At 46.7% G+C, this 19,017-nt stretch overlaps 1 protein-coding gene and 1 non-coding gene across 24 annotated transcripts in view; both read right to left on the bottom strand.

Moving 5' to 3' along the window:
* Positions 1-834: 834 nt before the first annotated feature.
* FANCC (FA complementation group C) overlaps positions 835-19,017 on the bottom strand; it is a 348,242-nt gene continuing 330,059 nt past the window's right edge. For all 23 annotated transcript variants that reach the window (XM_070375326.1, XM_070375330.1, XM_070375332.1 and 20 more), the window contains 3 exons: positions 13,648-13,828; positions 9,086-9,292; positions 835-2,168 (listed from right to left, as the gene is read on the bottom strand). In XM_070375326.1, coding sequence (XP_070231427.1) covers positions 2,004-2,168; positions 9,086-9,292; positions 13,648-13,828 — 553 coding nt within the window. In that variant the 3' untranslated portion in view covers positions 835-2,003. The remainder of the gene's footprint in view (positions 2,169-9,085; positions 9,293-13,647; positions 13,829-19,017) is intronic.
* On the bottom strand, positions 3,544-3,650 carry LOC138989016 (U6 spliceosomal RNA). The gene has a single exon (XR_011465263.1). It is a non-coding gene; the product is annotated as a U6 spliceosomal RNA (small nuclear RNA).

Here is a 19,017-nt window from a genome sequence, read left to right as displayed (position 1 = left end):
CTGAAACACCAGAGTGAGCAGGAGGGTGGGCTGTGCGCTGTCAGATGCGTTCACGCTTCAGAAACTGAGGGGGGGGCACAATGTGTACATCAATTCAGCTTACACTCGGTGGGAATATTTAAGTACGGCTTACAGGGAAAAAAGGGTCTGTATTACGACGCATCTCGTTTTGTTTCAGCAGCTGCTGCTGACTCGCCTACCCTATACCCACTCTCCTCAGCAGTTTTGAGATATCCAGTGGCAAGTTTCCTAGGCCTAGAGATAAATTATAATTGGTCTTTTCTAGGGGCAGACCTATCTAGGTTTTGAGAAACCTGAAGCTTCCATAATTGGGTAGTAGAGAAAATTTTTTTTCTGAGAAAAATTGTAATACTTAATACAAAGTTAGGGGCCATGTGACTTTTACTTAGACTGACAAATGATAAACCAAATTATAGATTTTAGAAAGCTGGCAAACTCTACAAACACCATGAAGTCCTGATGAGTAACATCACCTCTGTATTAAGGGTGGCCGTTTAATACATTTTTTTCCCTACAGTTTTGGGCTCTGTCTTCTTTGATCTAAGTCCAAAGCTTAGGAGAACTTAGAGGCTTTGTAAAGGACTTAGGAAATACTACAGACAGACTGAAGTAAGGTCAGGAAGGCAATTTCCAGAAATGCAGATTAAACAATCTGAGATAGATAACTGTCCTGTTTTTATTATTTGCTGTGAAATACAGTGTGAATGGATGTCCACGTGGAAGCATACCCCACCCCCCCAGGAGGGCTAGTTCCCGGTAGCCACTCGGTGTAGGGGGGACTCACTACCACTGAGCTGAGCCTTTCTTCCACGTCCACTGAAGTTGGTCACAGCTTCCCCGGCAAGAATCCACAGAGGAGAGGCACCCTCACTCTAAGGGAAGCGCGTGATGATGGCACTTGTGATAAGAGCATTTTAACAGCATACCTTTCATACTGTAGCATTTCTCAGATGGAAGGCTCAGGTCAAAAGGTCTTGGAATTTTCCAGACCTTCAGGTGGGTCCATATACCAAAACAAGTAATTCCTCTAAAAGCTTAATGTCTAAGACAACAAAACTTTACTCATCCTCAAACAGACGCCAAGAATAAGGCAGATTCAGAGATGACTAATACATAAATCCAAGTGGACATAAAAGTCCTGACTCACTCAACAGATAATACACAAAAAGGCCAAAGCATAAACCTAAAAGGGAAAAATGTCTTTAACTGATGTGAAATAAATATTGTTGAGGTTCCAATTCTTTATTAGAAATTTCCAACCCCCATTTTAGTTAACAAGACGCTGACATATAATCTCTTCCAATGCTTCCAGAACACAGCCTGACCCTACCCTGTCAGCCACCTTTGAGGTAACACGAGCTCTCTCAGGAACCACCGGTGCTTAGCGATGTAAAGCAAAAGACCCCAGAGCGCGCGTCACTTCACTGCTAAGACATGTTGCTCCCGTCACCACCACTTGCCGCTGGGCTTCGTGGGCTCTGCTCAGGGGCCACGGGAGGGAAACTCGAGGGACCCACACTACCCTGATGAAGGACGTCTTAGGAAAGCAAGAGAGCATCCTGGTGGATAAGATGAGACACTGGTAACAATTACCAGACTTCTTAAAAAAGTGGAAAAAGGCTACAGTATTTTCTAAAATGATCAATGGTGCATGACCAACTTCTTGTTCCAAAGAGTTTGAAACATCCAAATAATAGTCGTGTGTCTTGGTTTGATATGGGGAAAAAAGGAAATGGAAATCTCTTTCCCATCTAGGCTTTTCTTTAGCGGTTCTCTAATCGACATGTGGGCTGAGCAGGCACAGGGGCTGCTGAAGCCACAATCCTGTCATTAGTGAGTAAATCTCACCTGACATTTTTTGTAAAACATGTACTACCAGATCTTGCCAGATGTTTATGGCTCATTTTTACAATGCGAAGAGGGAACACATTCTACAAACTTGTGGCTGTTAAGAAGTGGCCCCATCATTTCATTGTGTGGAGTCATTGGTTAACTTGCCCAGGCAAGGCTTGTTCTCGCAGCTCTGTGAGGAGCTCTCTGGCCAGTTTTCTCGACCTATGGGCTTCCACGCAAAGATGATCCCATCTGTACAAAGTATAGTCCAGGAAGCCAATAATCTCGTTCATTATCGCATCTGTCTGAGCCATCTGGAATGAGGACAGAAAAGAAGACAAATTAAAACACTTTGCAGACAGACTCGTCTCTTCATCCAGTGGACCAACCATAACCATCCTGTCTCCCAGAGGCAGCTGCATTCCTATCAGCTCCAAAGGTCTATTGTTTGTTTTCAAGGTGATGAGCAAAGCAAGACCATTCTCAAACCTTGGCCAACTCGTGAGCAGAGTCATTTCCTAAAGCTCAGACACACAACAGCTACAGACAAATGCTTTATTTCTTGGAACACCTGTCACAGCTTTGCTGGGGTTATTTGCTGTGAGAAACAGAGGCAAATGAGCGTACTATGCTTGACTTTCTACAAAAGGCTCACTCTAATATGAGAACTGGAAAATGCTGAAAAGAGAGTGCCACCTGTTCTCACACAGACAGCTTTACAAACGGCATTCGTGGGCTCGCTGGCCCACTTGTCTGTTAATAGGCACCTAAGATTTTGACCCCCTTCATGGATCACAGCCTTGTTGAAGCTCAACAGTTAAAAAGCTAAGATCATAGCATCCAATCCCATCACTTCATGGCAAATAATAGGGGAAAAAGTGGAAGCAGTAACAGATTTTATTTTCTTGGGCTCCAAAATAACTGCAGACGGTGACCGCAACCATGAAATTCAAAGATGCTTTCTCCTTGGAAGGAAAGTTATGACAAACTTAGCACATTCAGAAGAAGAGACTTCACTCTGCTGACAGAAAGTCTGTATAATCAAAGCTACGGTTTTTCCAGTAGACATGTACGGATGTACGAGTTGGACCATAAAGAAGGCTGAGCACTAAAGAACTGGTGCTTCTGAATTGTGGTGCTGGAGAAGACTGTTAGACTGCAAGGAGACTAAACCAGTCAATAGTAAAGGAAATCAACCCAAAATATTCATTGCAATGACTGATGCTGAAGCTCCAATATTTTGGTGCAAACAGCAGACTCATTGGAAAAGACCTTGATGCTGGGAAATACTGAAGGCAAAAGGAGAAGGGGTGGCAGAGGATAAGATGGTTAGACAGCATCACCGACTAATGGACATGAATTTGAGCAAACTCCGAGAGAGAGTGGACAGAAGCCTGGCATGCTGTATGTGACCATGGGGTTGCAAAGAGTCAGACACGACTTAGCAACTAAGCAACAACAACAAAGGTTTTAACGCTTGACTCTTACGGGGAAGCAGGAAACACAGGAACGGTCGTTTCTGCTGAATACAGCCTTAGTTGTTGGTGCCCTTAAGTGCCATTTTCCTAAGAGTTCGGTTCAACAAAAAGGGGGAGAATCTCACAATCTATCTGTGTGAAGAATTTACTGTGCTTTTTCAGACAGAAGTATATAAGAACCTCTGTTTTTGAGAGTAATCTATGCTTTTTGTTTGTGAATCTACGCTTCACAAATCGACATGGCATCCTTGCACAGGGGCCATGCTAATCATGTCTGTCTCCTTCAGACTTTAGGCTGTGAGCTGCCAAAGTGAGCACCACGCATGCGTTTGCTGTGTGAGTCAAATGTTTAAGTCGCCTGAGCAGCCCAAGGCCAGGCTCCTTCCCCGTGTGCACACTGGGCCCTTCTGGTAGGACGACCAGCTGCCCTGGTCCACCTGGGACTCTCCAGGGCCCAGGACAGCCTTCAGTCCCACGCCACCTCTGTCCGTGAGTCAAGGCAGATCACTCGGCAGCACGGGTATTGAGTGAGTGAGAGCAGGGGACACCCTGGGCCCCCTATACAACGCTGGTGCTCCTCGGCCACCTACTGGCAGCCGCCCAAGCCGAGAGGGTCTCTGCAGGGGCTGGGGGCGGGGGCGGGCTGCCGGCCTGGGCGGATTCGATGTGGCTCTTGGTGTCCAGATCATCCTCTCTTGGCTTTTATTTAGAAGCCATCACTGACGCTCTGTGCAAACCACCTCAACTCCCACGTTCCACTCCAGGTCTCTGGTCACCCTGCCCCCTGCCGCTGAGGGAGGGACGCTTGGCCAAGGGCGTCTGTATGGGGCTTCAACTCATTGTGAGCTCCGCAACGACAGAACTGAACTCTGTATTTGAGATCAGGGCTGCCTTTCGGCTGAGAGCGCTGTGGTCCAGCAACAGAAGATGGAAGGAGACCGAGAGGGAAACGTGAACTCAGAGCAGGTCGAGGGGGCAGGAGAGGATGGGCCTCAGGGGCCGGAGGAACCTGGGCCCCAGCCGGGCTCCTTGTGCCTCATCCTCATCACAGAGGCTCCGAAGGAGGAGAGAGTGGAGACGGTAAACCAGGAGCAGGGGGCAGAGAAGCCGAACAAGGGGCAGGAAGGGCAAGGGTTCTGACCAAGGGATTCAGTGGGAACTCAGAGCTGAGCCCTGGGGCCTGTGCGTGAACCCAAGGAAGCAGTCGGTGGGGAGCATCCTGCAGCAGAGGCTGGGGTGTGGGGCCACGAGAGGGGGAAGGTGAGCTGACGGCACAAGGGGCCACTCGGCTAAGGAACACGGTGCAGAGAGCACAGGGCTCAGAGCCTAGAGCTCACAGATGACAGCAAGACCAGGACCCGGCTGGGGGCTGGCTCTGCTCCCTACTCTCTTTCTCACCAAAGCCAGGCCAGGGCTGGGGTTCTGGGGGTGGTGATGCCCAAACCCCTGGGAAAGAAAGGCTGTCCCACCAAGCCTAGGCTTTCCTAAGTGGCCACCACCTGCTCCCAGTCAGGCAGACCTGGCCCAGAGCTCTTCCCAGGGTGCTCGAAGAGGACCCCAGGAGGAGCCAGTGCTGGGGGGACTCCTTGCATCTGTCCTGCTCGTAGCAGTGCTTGCTGGGCTGGCTTCAACGGACCATGTGGCACTACAGGAAGCCTTCAAGTAGGAAAGGCCGGTATGTTAGTAAAGGCAGTTTCAGAACATCTCTAAGGGCAGAGCCCAGGAGGCACTCTGAGCTACGACCGCTTCTGAGGTGCCGGGAGGCCAGCGCCCACCTGCCTAGGAACCGGTACAGGGAAACAAACACCGGGTTTCATCCTTTAATGATTTTTTTTTTTTTGCAGCTGAGCTGACTTAGGCAAGTGTATAAAGATGTGCGGGGGTTTTCCGAGCTCCCCCAGGCTCAGGTGTAGATCAGCAGTGTTGACTGGGGTTGAGCTATTTTGTGGGAATTGGCCTCTGGCATCGGTGACAAGCCTGAGCTTGGTGACATGACCAGCTCCTGAGTCACAGCGGCCATTCTGTGGGTGAGACCTGAGAGGGTGGTCCGTGTGAATGTGGACTGTTCCTGGAATGGAGGGAAATATGGTTGGAATACGGAAGCAGAGAACTGGGTGTCTCTGAGGAGCTTTCTCTAGACTGGATTCTCTCACACCCTATGGGCTGGGACTCTGTGATCTCCCTGGCCTGCTTTCCACCCCCAGGGGGACAGGATGTGGGAGGAGAAGGAGAGCACAGGCTCAGGGAGGAAGGGCAGCCAGGCCTGAGCAGGCTCCTTGGGCTGAGGCCCCTCCCCCAGGTTCCAGGGCCTGGGCAGGAGGTCAGAGGTCAGGCAACAAAAATACCACCAACGCTTGCATGATTCAGAAGTGCCTGCCTTTGACTTTTTTGTTTTTGAAAACAGGTTTTCTTTTATATATGCGTACTAAGTTGCTTCAGTCATGTCCAACTCTTTGCAACCCTACGGACTGTAGTCTGTCCATGGGATTCTCCAGGCATTTCCTCCTCCAGGAGATCTTCCCGACTCAGGGATCAAACCCATGTGTTTTACTTCTCCTGCATTAGCAGGTGGGTTCTTTACCACTAGCGCCACCTGGGAAGCCACTTCTCACATATATATGTTTTTAAAATTTATATATATATATATACACAAATACATTTATATATATGTATTTTTTATTTGGCTGTGAGGGGTCTTAGTTGCGGCATACGGGATACAGTTCCCCCAGCAGGGATTGAATCTGGGCCCCCTGCGTTGGAAACTCGGAGTCTTACCCAGTGGACCACCAGGGAAGCCCCCTTAACTTTAAAATAACTTTCAATTTTAAAACAGTCTTAGATTTACAGTTTGACCAAAAAGATGATACAGAGAAATCCCATACCCCCACACTCAGTTTTCCTGTAAACATCTTACATTAGTTTAGTACATCTGTCAGAATTAATGAGCCAGTATCTATTCATTTTATTAACCCGACTTTTAGGTCAGACTTTATTCTGACCTCAGTTTTCCCCTAATGTCCTTCTTCTGGTCCAGATTCCATCTAAGACACCACATTACATTTAACTGTCGACCCTCCTTAGGCTCTTGTTGGCCATGACAGTTTCTCAGACTTCCCTGTTTTTGATGACCTCGACAGTGTTAAGGAGTATTGGTCAGGTATTTTTGTCAAATGTCCTTCAACTGGAGTTTGCCAATTGTTTTTTTCATCACTAGACTGGGGTTACGGGTGTGGGGTAGGAAGGCCATAGAGGTCAAGTGCCATTTTCATCACTTCCTATCAAGGTGACTTTAGTACTGCGGATGTTGATCTTGATCACCTGGCTGAGGCAGCGGCTGACAAGCGACTAGTATAATTTATTCCTGGCCAGAGAGGAAAGTTGGTTGATACCCAGTTCTACAGGTATGAGGACATTCTTTAGCTCTCACCTATGGAGTTCTCCCACCCCAAATGGATTTGGAGGTGAGATGTGCATTTTATAAACACACAGGACAGATCGCTGTGCTGGGGTGGGCCCTGAGGAGATGGCACCCCACATGTGACAAGCAAGTCCTCTTCTGCTCTTGGCCACACCTGGGCTCTTGGGAGGTCTTCTGTCTGAGCCCTAGCAGATGGCCTGACAGGCTGGCTGTGTGGCCTGCCTGCCCCACATACCTTGTTCTCCTGGGACCGAGGAGAACCTTCTGGGCACTGGTGACTGAGTTTTTGGCAATCCCACTGGTCACTGGGACTTGCTTCACGTTCACATTCAAACAGAGCAGGAGAGAGCAGGAGGGGGCCTCTGGGTATTGGGAACATTCCTTTCTTGATTTGGTTGCTGGTTTGCATGGGTGTTTTTGGTTTGTGAAAATTCATCAAGTTATACTTTAATGTATATATTATAAAAAATTAGAAACAGAAAAAAAAACCAGCATTTTTTTTTTGAGATGAGCTTATAACATAAAATTTGCTATTTTAACCATTTTAAAATGTACAATTCAGTGGCATGAATTATATCGCAGTGTTGTACAACCACCGCTACTGTCCATTTCCATAGCTTGCTTATTATCCCAAACGGGCACTCTGCACCACTCCCCACTTGATTCTACTATCTGTCTCTATGAATTTACCTATTCTAGGTACCTCACACAGTACCTCACACGAGTACAATCATGTAGTATTTGTCCTTTTTTTGGTGTCTGGATTATTTTACTTAGCCCTCAAGGTTCATCCATGTTGTAGCATGTGTCATTCATTCATTGTAAGGCTGAATAATATTTTACTGTATGTATGTATGTACAAAGCATCTTTGGTTTATCCATTCATCTGTTGATGGGCATTTGGCTATTAGGCATAACACTGCTATAAGCAGGACTGAACAAGTATCTGTTTGAGTCCTTGCTTTCAGTTCCTTTGGGTACACACACAGAAGCAGAACAGCTGGATTATATGGTGATTCTATCTTTAAATTTTTGAGGAACCATCAAACTGTTTTCCACAGTGGCTGCATCATTTTAACATTCCCAACTGGAAAGGTGAGTGTTCAATTTCTCCATGTCCTTACCAAGACATGTCTTCCATTTTGTTTTACTTGGTTTTTAGTATATGTCCTAGTCCCTGGGTCAGGAAGATCCCCTGGAGGAGGGCATGGCAACCCACTCCAGTATTCAATCCCATGGAAAGAGGAGACTGGCAGGCTACAGCCCATAGGGTCACAAAGAGTCGGACACAACTGAAGCGACCGAGCACACACATATGTCCTAGCGGGTATGGAGCAGTACCTCACTGTGGCTTTGATTTGCATTTGATTTGATTTGCATTTGCATAAGAGCTAATGACCAACTTAGACAGCATATTAAAAAGCAGAGACATTACTTTGCCAACAAAGGTCTGTCTGGTCAAAGCTATGGTTTTTCCAGTAGTCATGTATGGATGAGAGAGTTGGACTATAAAGAAAGCTGAGTGCTGAAGAATTGATGCTTTTGAACTGTGGTATTGGAGAAGACTCTTGAGAGTCCCTTGGACTGCAAGGAGGTCAAACCAGTTCACCCTAAAGGGAATCAGTCCTGAATATTCTTTGGAAGGACTGATGCTGAAGGTGGAACTCCAACACTTTTGGCCACCCGATGCGAAGAACTGACTAATTTGAAAAGCCCCTGATGCTGGGAAAGATTGATGGTGGGAGGAGAAGGGGACGACAGAGGATGAGATGGTTGGATGGCATCACCGACTCGATGGACATGAGTTTGAGTGAACTCCAGGAGTTGGTGATGGACAAGGAAGCCTGGCGTGCTGCAGTATATGGGACTGCAAAGAGTCAGACACGACTGAGTGACTGGACTGAACTGAGGAAGGATTTCTTTGTAATTAGCAAATGTTTTTTAAATTTAAAAATTAAACTCTTTGAGCCACTGCAGTAAGCACATTCTCAGTGAAGTCTTGTTCTTCTTCACAAGGAGGAAGAGTCACATACTGTAACAAAAAAAAGGCCTGAGGAGATGGGAGACTAGCTTCCAGCTTGGATCCTGGCCATGAGCTGTGTGACCTGGGAGCAGTCTCCTCCTTATCTGCGGCCCTCTTCCCTCCTCTGTGCCATGCAGGTGTTGCACAGGGCAGGCTCCCCATCTGGCCTGGCTGTCTCTTCCCTTCCTGTCTATCCATGCTTGGACAGCATCCTGGAACATAGGCTCCTCGAAGGCCAGGCCCTTGAGTGATAAGTCACGCTTCCCTTGGGTTGTGAATGAGAACCAGGATGCCAAAAAAGGGGAGACTTACGAGGGTGATGACTTCCCGGGCAATCGTGTGTCCTCCAGGAGCCCAGAGCAGGAAGTGCAGGAGGAGGCGTCTGACCAGCTGCTGACAAGCAGGCGGTCTGGGGTCTCCACCTAGGTTCTCTCCAGCTGCAGCCTGCAAATCCCTGGCCGAGAGGGCTGGACTCCTGAACAGCTTCGTGAGGCAGCCAAGCACTGTCTTCACCTCCACCTGGGAATATAATTTCAAAGGAAGAGATCAGGGGGACGGTTGGGACATGTGTGGGGCTAGGATGATTCAATTCTCTGAAGCAGCCCCAGAAACGGGAGAGGACTCGTGCCCGAGGAAGGTTAGAGAGGGTGGACCATGTCTGAGTTTACACTGCTCCACACAAACCCAAATGGGCGTAATGGAAATTTCTTGACTTTCGTCTTGCTCACTAAGCAGCCAGGGCACCATGCCAGGAATTGACCTTTTTTTGTTGTTGTTGTACAAAGGAAATGGAGAAAAGTCCTCAGCAGAATGTAGTCATATTTTCATATTGTGGGAAAAAGAACAAAAGGCTCCTTGAAAACTTGCTCACTATCACAGCCACGGATCAATTAAAGCCCCGTGCTTGGACCTCCACTGAGTCAGTGTGCTGATAAGAATGAGGTTTGCCTTTTGCCATCTTTGGTTGGGAGGAAGTGCCGGCTCAAACACACACACACATCCACACACACACACACACCCACACCCACACACACACACCACATGTGTTTTGTTTTAGACACTGGGACACTGTTCATACATATTTAAAGCTCAAGCAGAGGTCACAAGTCTGTGGAATCCATATAATAATAGTGATTGTTACAGGTCTGTGGGTTGTTTCTGCATAAAAAATATTTATTTCATGCCGAGACTTCAAGAATGGTACATCAAGTTGTGACTTGGAAAACAAAGCAAAAACTGAAAGCTGTAGATCCAAAATGCCACTTGGACTCATGAACAGCTATGTTCCCTCATTTTCGAAAGAACACTTAGGCCCACTCTAAAAATTCCCATGACCGATTTTATGGATTTTGTGTGAGTCCTTTTTTTCTTTGAAAATTAAGGCTTCATTCAGTGAAGTCTGTCATAAATTCCAACATACTAGCAGCGTTGTGTGAGCAACTCTGACCACAGTGAAGATCATGAGAAACTGCACCCTGGGCCCTTCCGTGGTGGAGGGCCACGTCCTAACAGGAGAGGGCCACTCCCTCACCACCTCGTGTCTAGGCCCACCCTGATGGCATCCACAGGAGCCCATGGCTGTCCTGCGTCTAGGCTGGTCTGCAAAAATGTCAGGGCTTAGGAAGCGATGCCTCCATAATCATGTTCTTCTTGTTCATCTTCTCCCCTCACCCAGTATTCCCTGAGGCTTGCCTTGTTTCTTTCTCTTTTACTCCAGGCCACCTTTCCCTTCAAATACCTTCCTCATATGCCAAAAACGTTAATGCTTTCTAATCTTATAAGGAGAAAAATATAAGCTTTCTTCTCTAAGTATTAATTTTTATCCTGCAGTATGAAAATTTACGTATGCTTACTGTAAAACATTTGAACAAAAAAGTAAAAAGAAAAAAAATCAAAATGACGGTAACAACTATTCAAAGAGACTTATTAAAAGTGAGGTTTATATCTTTGTCATCTTTTTTCTATGCATTGTGAACACAGCACTTACTAAATACAAGGACTGTATTCTAGGGCTTGCACAGTGCACTATAAACAATTTACCATTATCTATATAGCACAAGTTCTTTGATAACACGATCTTTCATGGCAGAATGCCATTCTGTGGCTGTGGAGTGAAAGTCGCTCAGTTGTGTCTGGCTCTTTGCAACCCCATAAACTATACAGTCCATGGAATTCTCCAGGCCAGAATACTGGAGTGGGTTACCTTTTCCCTGGAAGATTTCCAGGGGAATCTTCCCAGCCCAGGGATTGAACCCAGGTCTCCCACACTGCAGGTGGATTCTTTACCAGCTGAGCCACAAGGGAAGCCCAAGAATACTGGAATGGGTAGCCTGTCCCTTCTCCAGCGGATCTTCCTGACCCAGGAATTGAACCGAGGTCTCTTGCATTGCAGGCAGACTCTTCACCAACAGAGCTATCAGGGAAGCCCATTCTGTGGCTGTAATACACCAACAATTTATTTAGGCAATATCCTAACTACTAAAAGTGTAGGCCATTTCCAGTTACTGCAGTTACAAACAACACTGCAGTGATCCTGTGTATCAATCTTTGCGCAGCTCTCTACTTACTTCCTTAGGAGATTCCTAGAAGGGGAACCACAGGGTTGAAGTGTATGAGCCCTCACTTAATTTTTAAAAGTATACAAACATAGGAAGTTTTTGTTTTTTATCATGATTCAGTTCAAAGTTAACAAAAGGAAGTGAACACTGGCTGGCAGAGAACAGTCTGCAGAGACAGGAATGGGTATTTGCACAGGCCGTATTGCATCCCAGGCAGGAATGGTTACTCTTTGTCACTCCCCGTCTCGAGCTCCCATCACCACCTGCCCCAACCTTGAATCTCAAGGATGCCCAGCAGAGGTGATGTTTCCAGCCACAGGACACTATCACATCCAGGTCAGTACTGTGATTTAATTATGCCTTTTAAGGCAAAAGCACAGGTATTCTCATGGAGAACTCCATGGACAGCGGAGCCTGGCGGGCTGCACAGCTCATGGGGTTACGAAGAGTCGGACGCGACTGAGCGACTAACTCTTTTAGTTTCACTTTAAGGCAAAAGCACAAGCAATGTCAAGCTCAGTCAAATCGAACAATAATCATGTTTTTAAAGGTAGTTCACAGTCTTTCAAGTCACCCAACAGACCCATCAAAGGGATTAATCTCACAAAACCCAGGGGAGTGAGAACTGTATATTAATACTACTAGTTAAATTAGGAGAGCTGGGCCCCGCTGCTCCCCAGGATACCACCCACACCAGGGCCTCAGCCCCAGGCAGACGGCCGCCTCGGACAGAACAGCTAGGGAGAAAACTGACGTCCCAGCGCTAAGCTCCTCTGAGTGATCTAATCTGTTTTGATCCAGGCTGCCAAAGCACCCCCTGAGTGAGAACTATGTGTAAGTTTTATTAAAAAATAAACCAAAAAAGGACTCACTTAGCTGGTAGAAAGATATGCCAATGCAGAGTTCTCTAGAAAATAAATCTTACGGGACTATTTACTTCTCTATACTTCAAAAGTAATCTGTCAGTTTCTATGATCCATACAGAATTTAACATAAAACCTACCAGTTTAGCTAATACAGAATCAAATATGAAATATATGTAAAAAGCTTCAGAAATCATTAGTATTCATATGTGCTGTGTGCTCAGTCGTGTCTGACTCTTTGCAACCCCATGGACTGTAGCCTGGCCGGGCTCCTCTGTCCACGGGATTCTCCAGGCAAGAATACTGGAGTGGGTTGCCATTTCCTCGTCCACGGGATCTTCCCAACCCAGGGATCAAATCCACGTCTCCTTTGTCTCCTGCACTGCAGACAGATTCTTTACCCACTAAGCCACTGGGGAAGCCCGAAAACAAATTAGGATTCTCTTTACTGTGATATTTTAAAAGGGAAAAAAATAGTAAGCTCTCTTTTTAATCTGATAGCAATCTTGAAATACATGTTAATTTCTCTTAAAAAAATGTTCTATTGGGATCCAGAATGATCACCAAATTGCAACTTTTTGAAATCACAAACTTTTCTCGCCCCTGCCATGTAACATGCTTTTAAACAAGTAAAATATACAGCCATACTGAACTAGTCTCTGTTTTTTTCAAACAACAGAAAACATCAAGCAAATGGGAGCACTGCTCTCTATATAAAGAAACCCACTCCCTTTAATTATTAAAGTCAGGAAAAAGCGGTGGCAGTTGAACTTTTAAAAACCAGCAAATAAATGTTTGTAAGGAAGGCGCAAATGCCTTTAATCAATACATGGCTCCTGTAATTATCATATTCCACACAAAATAACAACTGTCTTTGCCATGGGCACTTAGCCACTCCTGTACTTCGCTGCTCTGCTATTTAGGAAACGACCAAGTCGTTTTTTCAGAAGCTAAGTGGTTAATATCATGTGATTACTTTAGTAAGAGTTCTAAACAAAGCCGGTACTGTGAGGATCTACTGACTGATCCAAGAAAGGACTTAAGTCAAGAGGGAAGCAGACAGGGCCAGGCTGCAGGGAAGAAAGAGGATGGTGCCCCTCAGAAGAGGGTCAGACCCTGTATGACGGCCCCTGGAGCGTGCAGCCCCGAGGCCGGCACGCCTGTGATTCAGGACAGAGCAGCAGTGACTAAGGAGAGAGAACGGCCCAGGGACAGGAGGCCTGCACTTGTTTCCTCGGTGTCTCCTGCGAGACCTGGCCTCCCGGTCCACTCCTAAGGGCAAGAAAATATCTTGACTGCACGCCCAGGTCCCACTCACTCTTCCAGGCCCACGTCTTCCTGTACCTGCTGAAGTGCCTGGAGGTCAGTGAAAGCCAAACCCACCACCGCAGGGTCCCTTTCTGCACCCAAGAGACCGCCCCCGAGGCCGCAGGCCTTGGGCCGCGCCACCTACCATGGTCCGCGCTCTCTGCTGATGCCCGGCGCCTGGGCTGCAGCTGAAAGCCAGGAGCCACAGCAGGGCCTCTGGGGGTTCAGCCTCAGCTTCTGACATCAGTAACTGCTCAGCCGTGATATCAGCCCATCCTCCAAAGTGAACAAACAAGAACCAGCTCTCAAAGGGGCCTCCATAGGACCTGGAACAGAAACAAAACACAGGGCAGTTAGGCAACTTGATTTCTTTTCCTTTTAGGTTTTTAAAGAGACTGTAATGTCTGTGAATGGTTGCCTTCAATTGTTCTTAGCCACTGAAGTACAGCTTGTAAGGAATACAAGTCAGGCTCAGAGAGAGAGCTCAAAACGCCACCCTGAACCCTCACAGGATGTTCAAAGGCAGGCTTCCCTAAACCCCCCGTACCCTGACGACCTCAGACTTTTAAATCTTGACACCCAGGGCCCCTGAGTGAGCACAGACATTGGAGAAAGGAAGTTTTGGCCCATGACCAGCAAGAGTGATGCAAGGTGAGCGCCCGTGGGTGCACCACTCTGCCTTCTGCCTGGGCTGCACAGCTGGGCTGCTGTGGAGACGGGGCCCCCAGCCACAGGGCAGCCACCCAGGTAGCCCAGAGCAGAAATGAGGGGACCCCCTGGGGTCCAGACAGAGCCCAGAGAAGGGACGCAGGCGGAAACACGTGCTATTCCTTTACTCACAAAACGTTTTAGCCAATTTTGGCAATTGTGAGTTTTTCAGTTTACTGCAGTTCAATCACTCAGTTGTGTCTGAGTCTTTGTGACCCCATGGACTCCAGCATGCCAGGCCTCCCTGTCCTTCACCAACTCCTAGAGCTTACTCAAACTCATGTCCATTGAGTCAGTGACGCCATCCAACCATTTCATCCACTCTCGTCCCCTTCTCCTCCTGCCTTCAATCTTTCCCAGCATCAGGGTGAGTCATTTCTTTGCATCAGGTGGCCAAAGTATTGGCATTTCAGCTTCAGCATCAGTCCTTCCGATGAATATTCAGGACTGATTTCCTTTTTGATAGACTGGTTAGATCTCCTGGCAGTCCAAGGGACTCTCCAGAGTCTTCTCCAACACCACAGTTCAAAAGCATCAATTCTTCGGCACTCAGTTTTCTTTATAGTCCAACTCTCACATCCATAAATGACCATGGTTTTGACCAGATGGACCTTTGTTGGTAAAGTAATGTCTCTGCTTTTTAATATGCTGTCTAGGTTGGTCATAGCTTTTCTTCTAAGGAACAAGTGTCTTTTAATTTCATGGCTGTGGCCACCATCTGCAGTGATTTTGGAGCTCAAGAAAATAAAGTCTCTCACTGTTTCCATTGTTTTCCCATCTATTTGCCACGAAGTGATGGGACTGGATGCCATGGTCCTAGTTTTCTAAATATTGAGTTTTAAGCCAACTTTTTCACTCTCTTCTTTCACTTTCATCAAGAGGCTCTTTAGTTCTTTGCTTTCTGCCATAAGGGTGGTGTCATCTGCATATCTGAGGTTATTGATATTTCTCCCAGCAATCTTGATTCCAGCTTGTGCTTCTTCCAGCCTGGCATTTCTCATGATGTACTCTACATATAAGTTAAATAAGCAGGGTGACAATATACAGCCTTGACGTACTCCTTTCCCAATTGGGAAATAATCTGTTGTTACATGTCTAGTTCTAACTGTTGTTTCTTGACCTGCATAGAGACTTCTCAGGAGGCAGGTCAGGTGGTGTGGTATTCCCCTCTCTTTCAGAATTTTCCACAGTTTGTTGTGATCCACACAGCCAAAGGCTTTGGTGTAGTCTATAAAGCAGAAGTAGGTTTTTTTCTGGAACTCTCTTGCTTTTTCAATGATCCAATGGATGTTGGCAATTTGATCTCTGGCTCCTCTGCCTTTTCTAAATCCATCTTGAACATCTGGAAGTTCATGGTTCACATACTGTTGAAGCTGCCTTTCTTTGGGATTGGAATGAAAACTGACCTTTTCCAGTCCTGTGACCACTGCTGAGTTTTCCAAATTTGCTGGCATACTAAGTGCAGCACTTTCACAGCATCATCTTTTAGGATTGGAAATAGGTCAACTGGAATTCCATCACCTCCACTAGCTTTGTTCATAGTGATGCTTCCTAAGGCCCACTTGACTTTGCATTCCAGGATGTCTGGCTCTAGGTGAGTGATCACACTATCACGGTTATCTGGCTCATGAAGATCTTTTTTGTATAGTTCTCCTGTGCATTCTTGTCACCTCTTCTTAATAACTTCTCCTTCTGTTAGGTTCATATCATTTCTGTCCTTTATTGAGCCCATCTTTGCATGAAATGTTCCCTTGGTATCTCTAATTTTCTTGAAGAGATCTCTAGTTTTTCCCATTCTATTGTTTCCCTCTATTTCTTTGCACTGATCACTGAGGAAGGCTTTCTTATCGCTCTTTGCTATTCTTTGGAACTCTGCATTCAAATGGGTATATCTTTCCTTTTCTTCTTTGCCTTTAGCTTCTCTTCTTTTCTCAGCTATTTGTAATGCCTCCTCAGACAATCATTTTGCATTTTTGTATTTCTTTTTCTTGAGGATGGTCTTGATCACTGCCTCCTATACAATGTCAGGAACCTCCATCCATAGTTCTTCAGGAACTGTGTCTATCAGATCTAATCCTTTTTTTTTTTTTTCTCACACAATCTGTTTATTTTTTCCATTTTACAAGTGAGGAAACTGAGGCACGGGGAAGTGAGCAAATGGACTCACGGTCATACCCTTGGAAAGGGCAGGCTCCTTCATCCTTCCCACCCACTGTCCAGTGTCTCTGCCTCTCTCCACCGCAAGGCTCTGAGTGAGCTGTCTCTGCTGGCTGACCACAGTTCCTTCTTTGCCGCTGTGTTCTGCTCTAGACAGGCTCTCCCCTCCACCACTCCACTAACATGGCTGCCTGTGCTTCCTTTGAATCTATTTGTCACTTCCACTGTATAATCGTCTAAGGAATTTGATTTAGGTCATACCTGAATGGTCTAGTGGTTTTCCCTACTTTCTTCAATGTAAGTCTGAATTTGGCAATAAGGAGCTCATCATATGAACCAGAGTCAGCTTCTGGTCTTGTTTTTGCTGACTGTACAGAGCTTTTCCATCTTTGGCTGCAAAAAATATAATCAATGTGATTTTGGTATTGACCAGCTGGTGATGTCCATGTATAGAGTATTCTCTTGTGTTGTTTGAAGAAGGTGTGTGCTATGACCAGTGAGTTCTCTTGGCAAAACTCTGTTAGCCTTTGACCTGCTTCGTTTATACAAAGGCCGAATTTACCCGTTATTCCATGTATCTCTTGACTTCCTAGTTTTGCATTCCAATCCCCTATAATGAAAAGGACATCTTTTTGGGGTGTTAGTTCTAGAAGGTCTTGTAGGTCTTCATAGAACCATTCAATGAACTGTATATCAAATTCTTTCCTCTCATCATGTATTGATCAGTGCTGAAAAGTTAAAGCTTTTGTGAAGATGTCCTTTTGTCACACAGGGAACCGGGAGGTGGAATAAAGGATAGACTCTGCTTAAGGTAAAGACCCACTAATTTTGCTTAGAGACAGTCCTAGCAGCCTAACATCTCCCGTGGGAGAAATGGAGCAGGACTAGCCTGAGATCACATGGGGCAGAATCCTCCTTCTGAACTGGGGAAGCTCCTGTAACAGGAGAGCCCTGGGCCCCTTTTGCAGTGCTCCATCCTTGCTGGATCTGGGTTCACACTCCTCTGCTTGGCTCATGGAATCCTGGGGCCAGCACTGTCCCCACCTCCTCGAGCCACTGCTTTCCTCCTGTCCCCCGAGAACAAGTGAGTAAATTGTGAAATCTAGTTTGCCAAACAATGACAGAAAAGTGGGGCATTCATCTTACTTCCTTGTCCCCACAAGAGGGAGAGCTGATGCTGAGTAGTGGGCTGGGTTATGGTCCAAGGTAAGGAACAGGCTCCATGGGGTCTCCTTCCTGCAGGCCTCACAGACGAGTAAGCTGAGCAGGGTCCCCCATGCCCCCTGCTCCCACGTGGGCATCCCGCGTGGATCACGGTTCAAGGCCTGGGAATGCTCCCTCCTTTCCTCTAGCAGCTGAGTGTGCAAGGCAGTCCCATGGGGCTGGCTGAGAAGGTGCCTAAAGCTACTCACAGACCCCTCCCAGCAGGTGGCCTAAAGCCTAGTGGAGGGAGATCTGGTTTAGGTGGGGCCCCCAAGAAGTCTGGGGCCTTATCCTGCTCTTCAGCACAGATAACCAGACGGTGCACTGGGGGATGCCAGGGCATGGAAGGTCATTAATACAGCCAGTCCTCTGATGCCCACTTGGCTGTCTCTCCTGCTGGTTCTGTCTCTCCTACTGGTAAGAGTCTTGGGGTGGGGTGAGTACTTGGCACCCAAACCTGCATCAGTGATGATAAGCAGAAGAGCACCGGCCACAATTTGTGATGACCAGTAATGAGATTCTAGAGAATTTCAAGTAGGAAAAGTGGCAAAGGGAACAAATGAAGACAGTCTTAGTAGACTAGTGTGCATGCATGCATGCTAAGTTGCTTTAGTCATGTCCGACTCTGCGTGAGCATATGGACTGCAGCCCACCAGTCTCTTCTGTCCATGGGATTCTCTAGGCAAGAATATTGGAGTGAGTTGCCATTTCCTTCTCCAAGGGATCTTTCCAACCCAAGGATTGAACCGGGTCTCTTACGTCTACCTGCACAGACTAGTATAGACAATGAATAAAATACTCTAAAAGCAAGGAAGTTAAGAGGAAGCAGAGGGCGCTATGTTGCAAAGAACTTAGCAAAGTCTAAATGTGAGTGGTCTTAGGGAAATAATATACGTGTTATTTCCCTAATATTATATTTATCTAATATAATATTAGAAATTATGTTAGAATGGATTTTCTAATTTCAGACAAAAATTTATTACAAAGAGGAGGAAAAGAAACATTTCATCCTACCATGCAGGAGAAGTTTAGAATTTCCTTCCCTAGAGAGGCAGAGTAGACAGAAGAGCCTAGAGAGATGCCATTCTTGTTTTGCAAGCCAGGGGGAGGGGGGTGGGTGGGGGGTGCAGCATGTGAGCAGTGCTTTTTTCCTAAGGTCTAGTCTATGTATCGGAGAAGGCAATGGCACCCCACTCCAGTACTCTTGCCAGGAAAGTCCCATGGACGGAGGAGCCTGGTAGGCTGCCGTCCATGGGGTTGCTAGAGTCGGACACAACTGAGTGACTTCTCTTTCACTTTTCACTTTCATGCATTGGAGAAAGAAATGGCAACCCACGCCAGTGTTTTTGCCTGGAGAACCCCAGAGACGGGGGAGCCTGGTGGGCTGCCGTCAATGGGGTCCCACAGAGTCGGACACGACTGAAGCGATTAGCAGCAGCAGCAGTAG

The sequence above is a fragment of the Bos mutus genome, chromosome 8 (assembly GCF_027580195.1).
Source record: "Bos mutus isolate GX-2022 chromosome 8, NWIPB_WYAK_1.1, whole genome shotgun sequence".
NCBI classification, from domain to species: domain Eukaryota; kingdom Metazoa; phylum Chordata; class Mammalia; order Artiodactyla; family Bovidae; genus Bos; species Bos mutus.
This window is presented reverse-complemented; position numbering and strand designations above follow the sequence as displayed.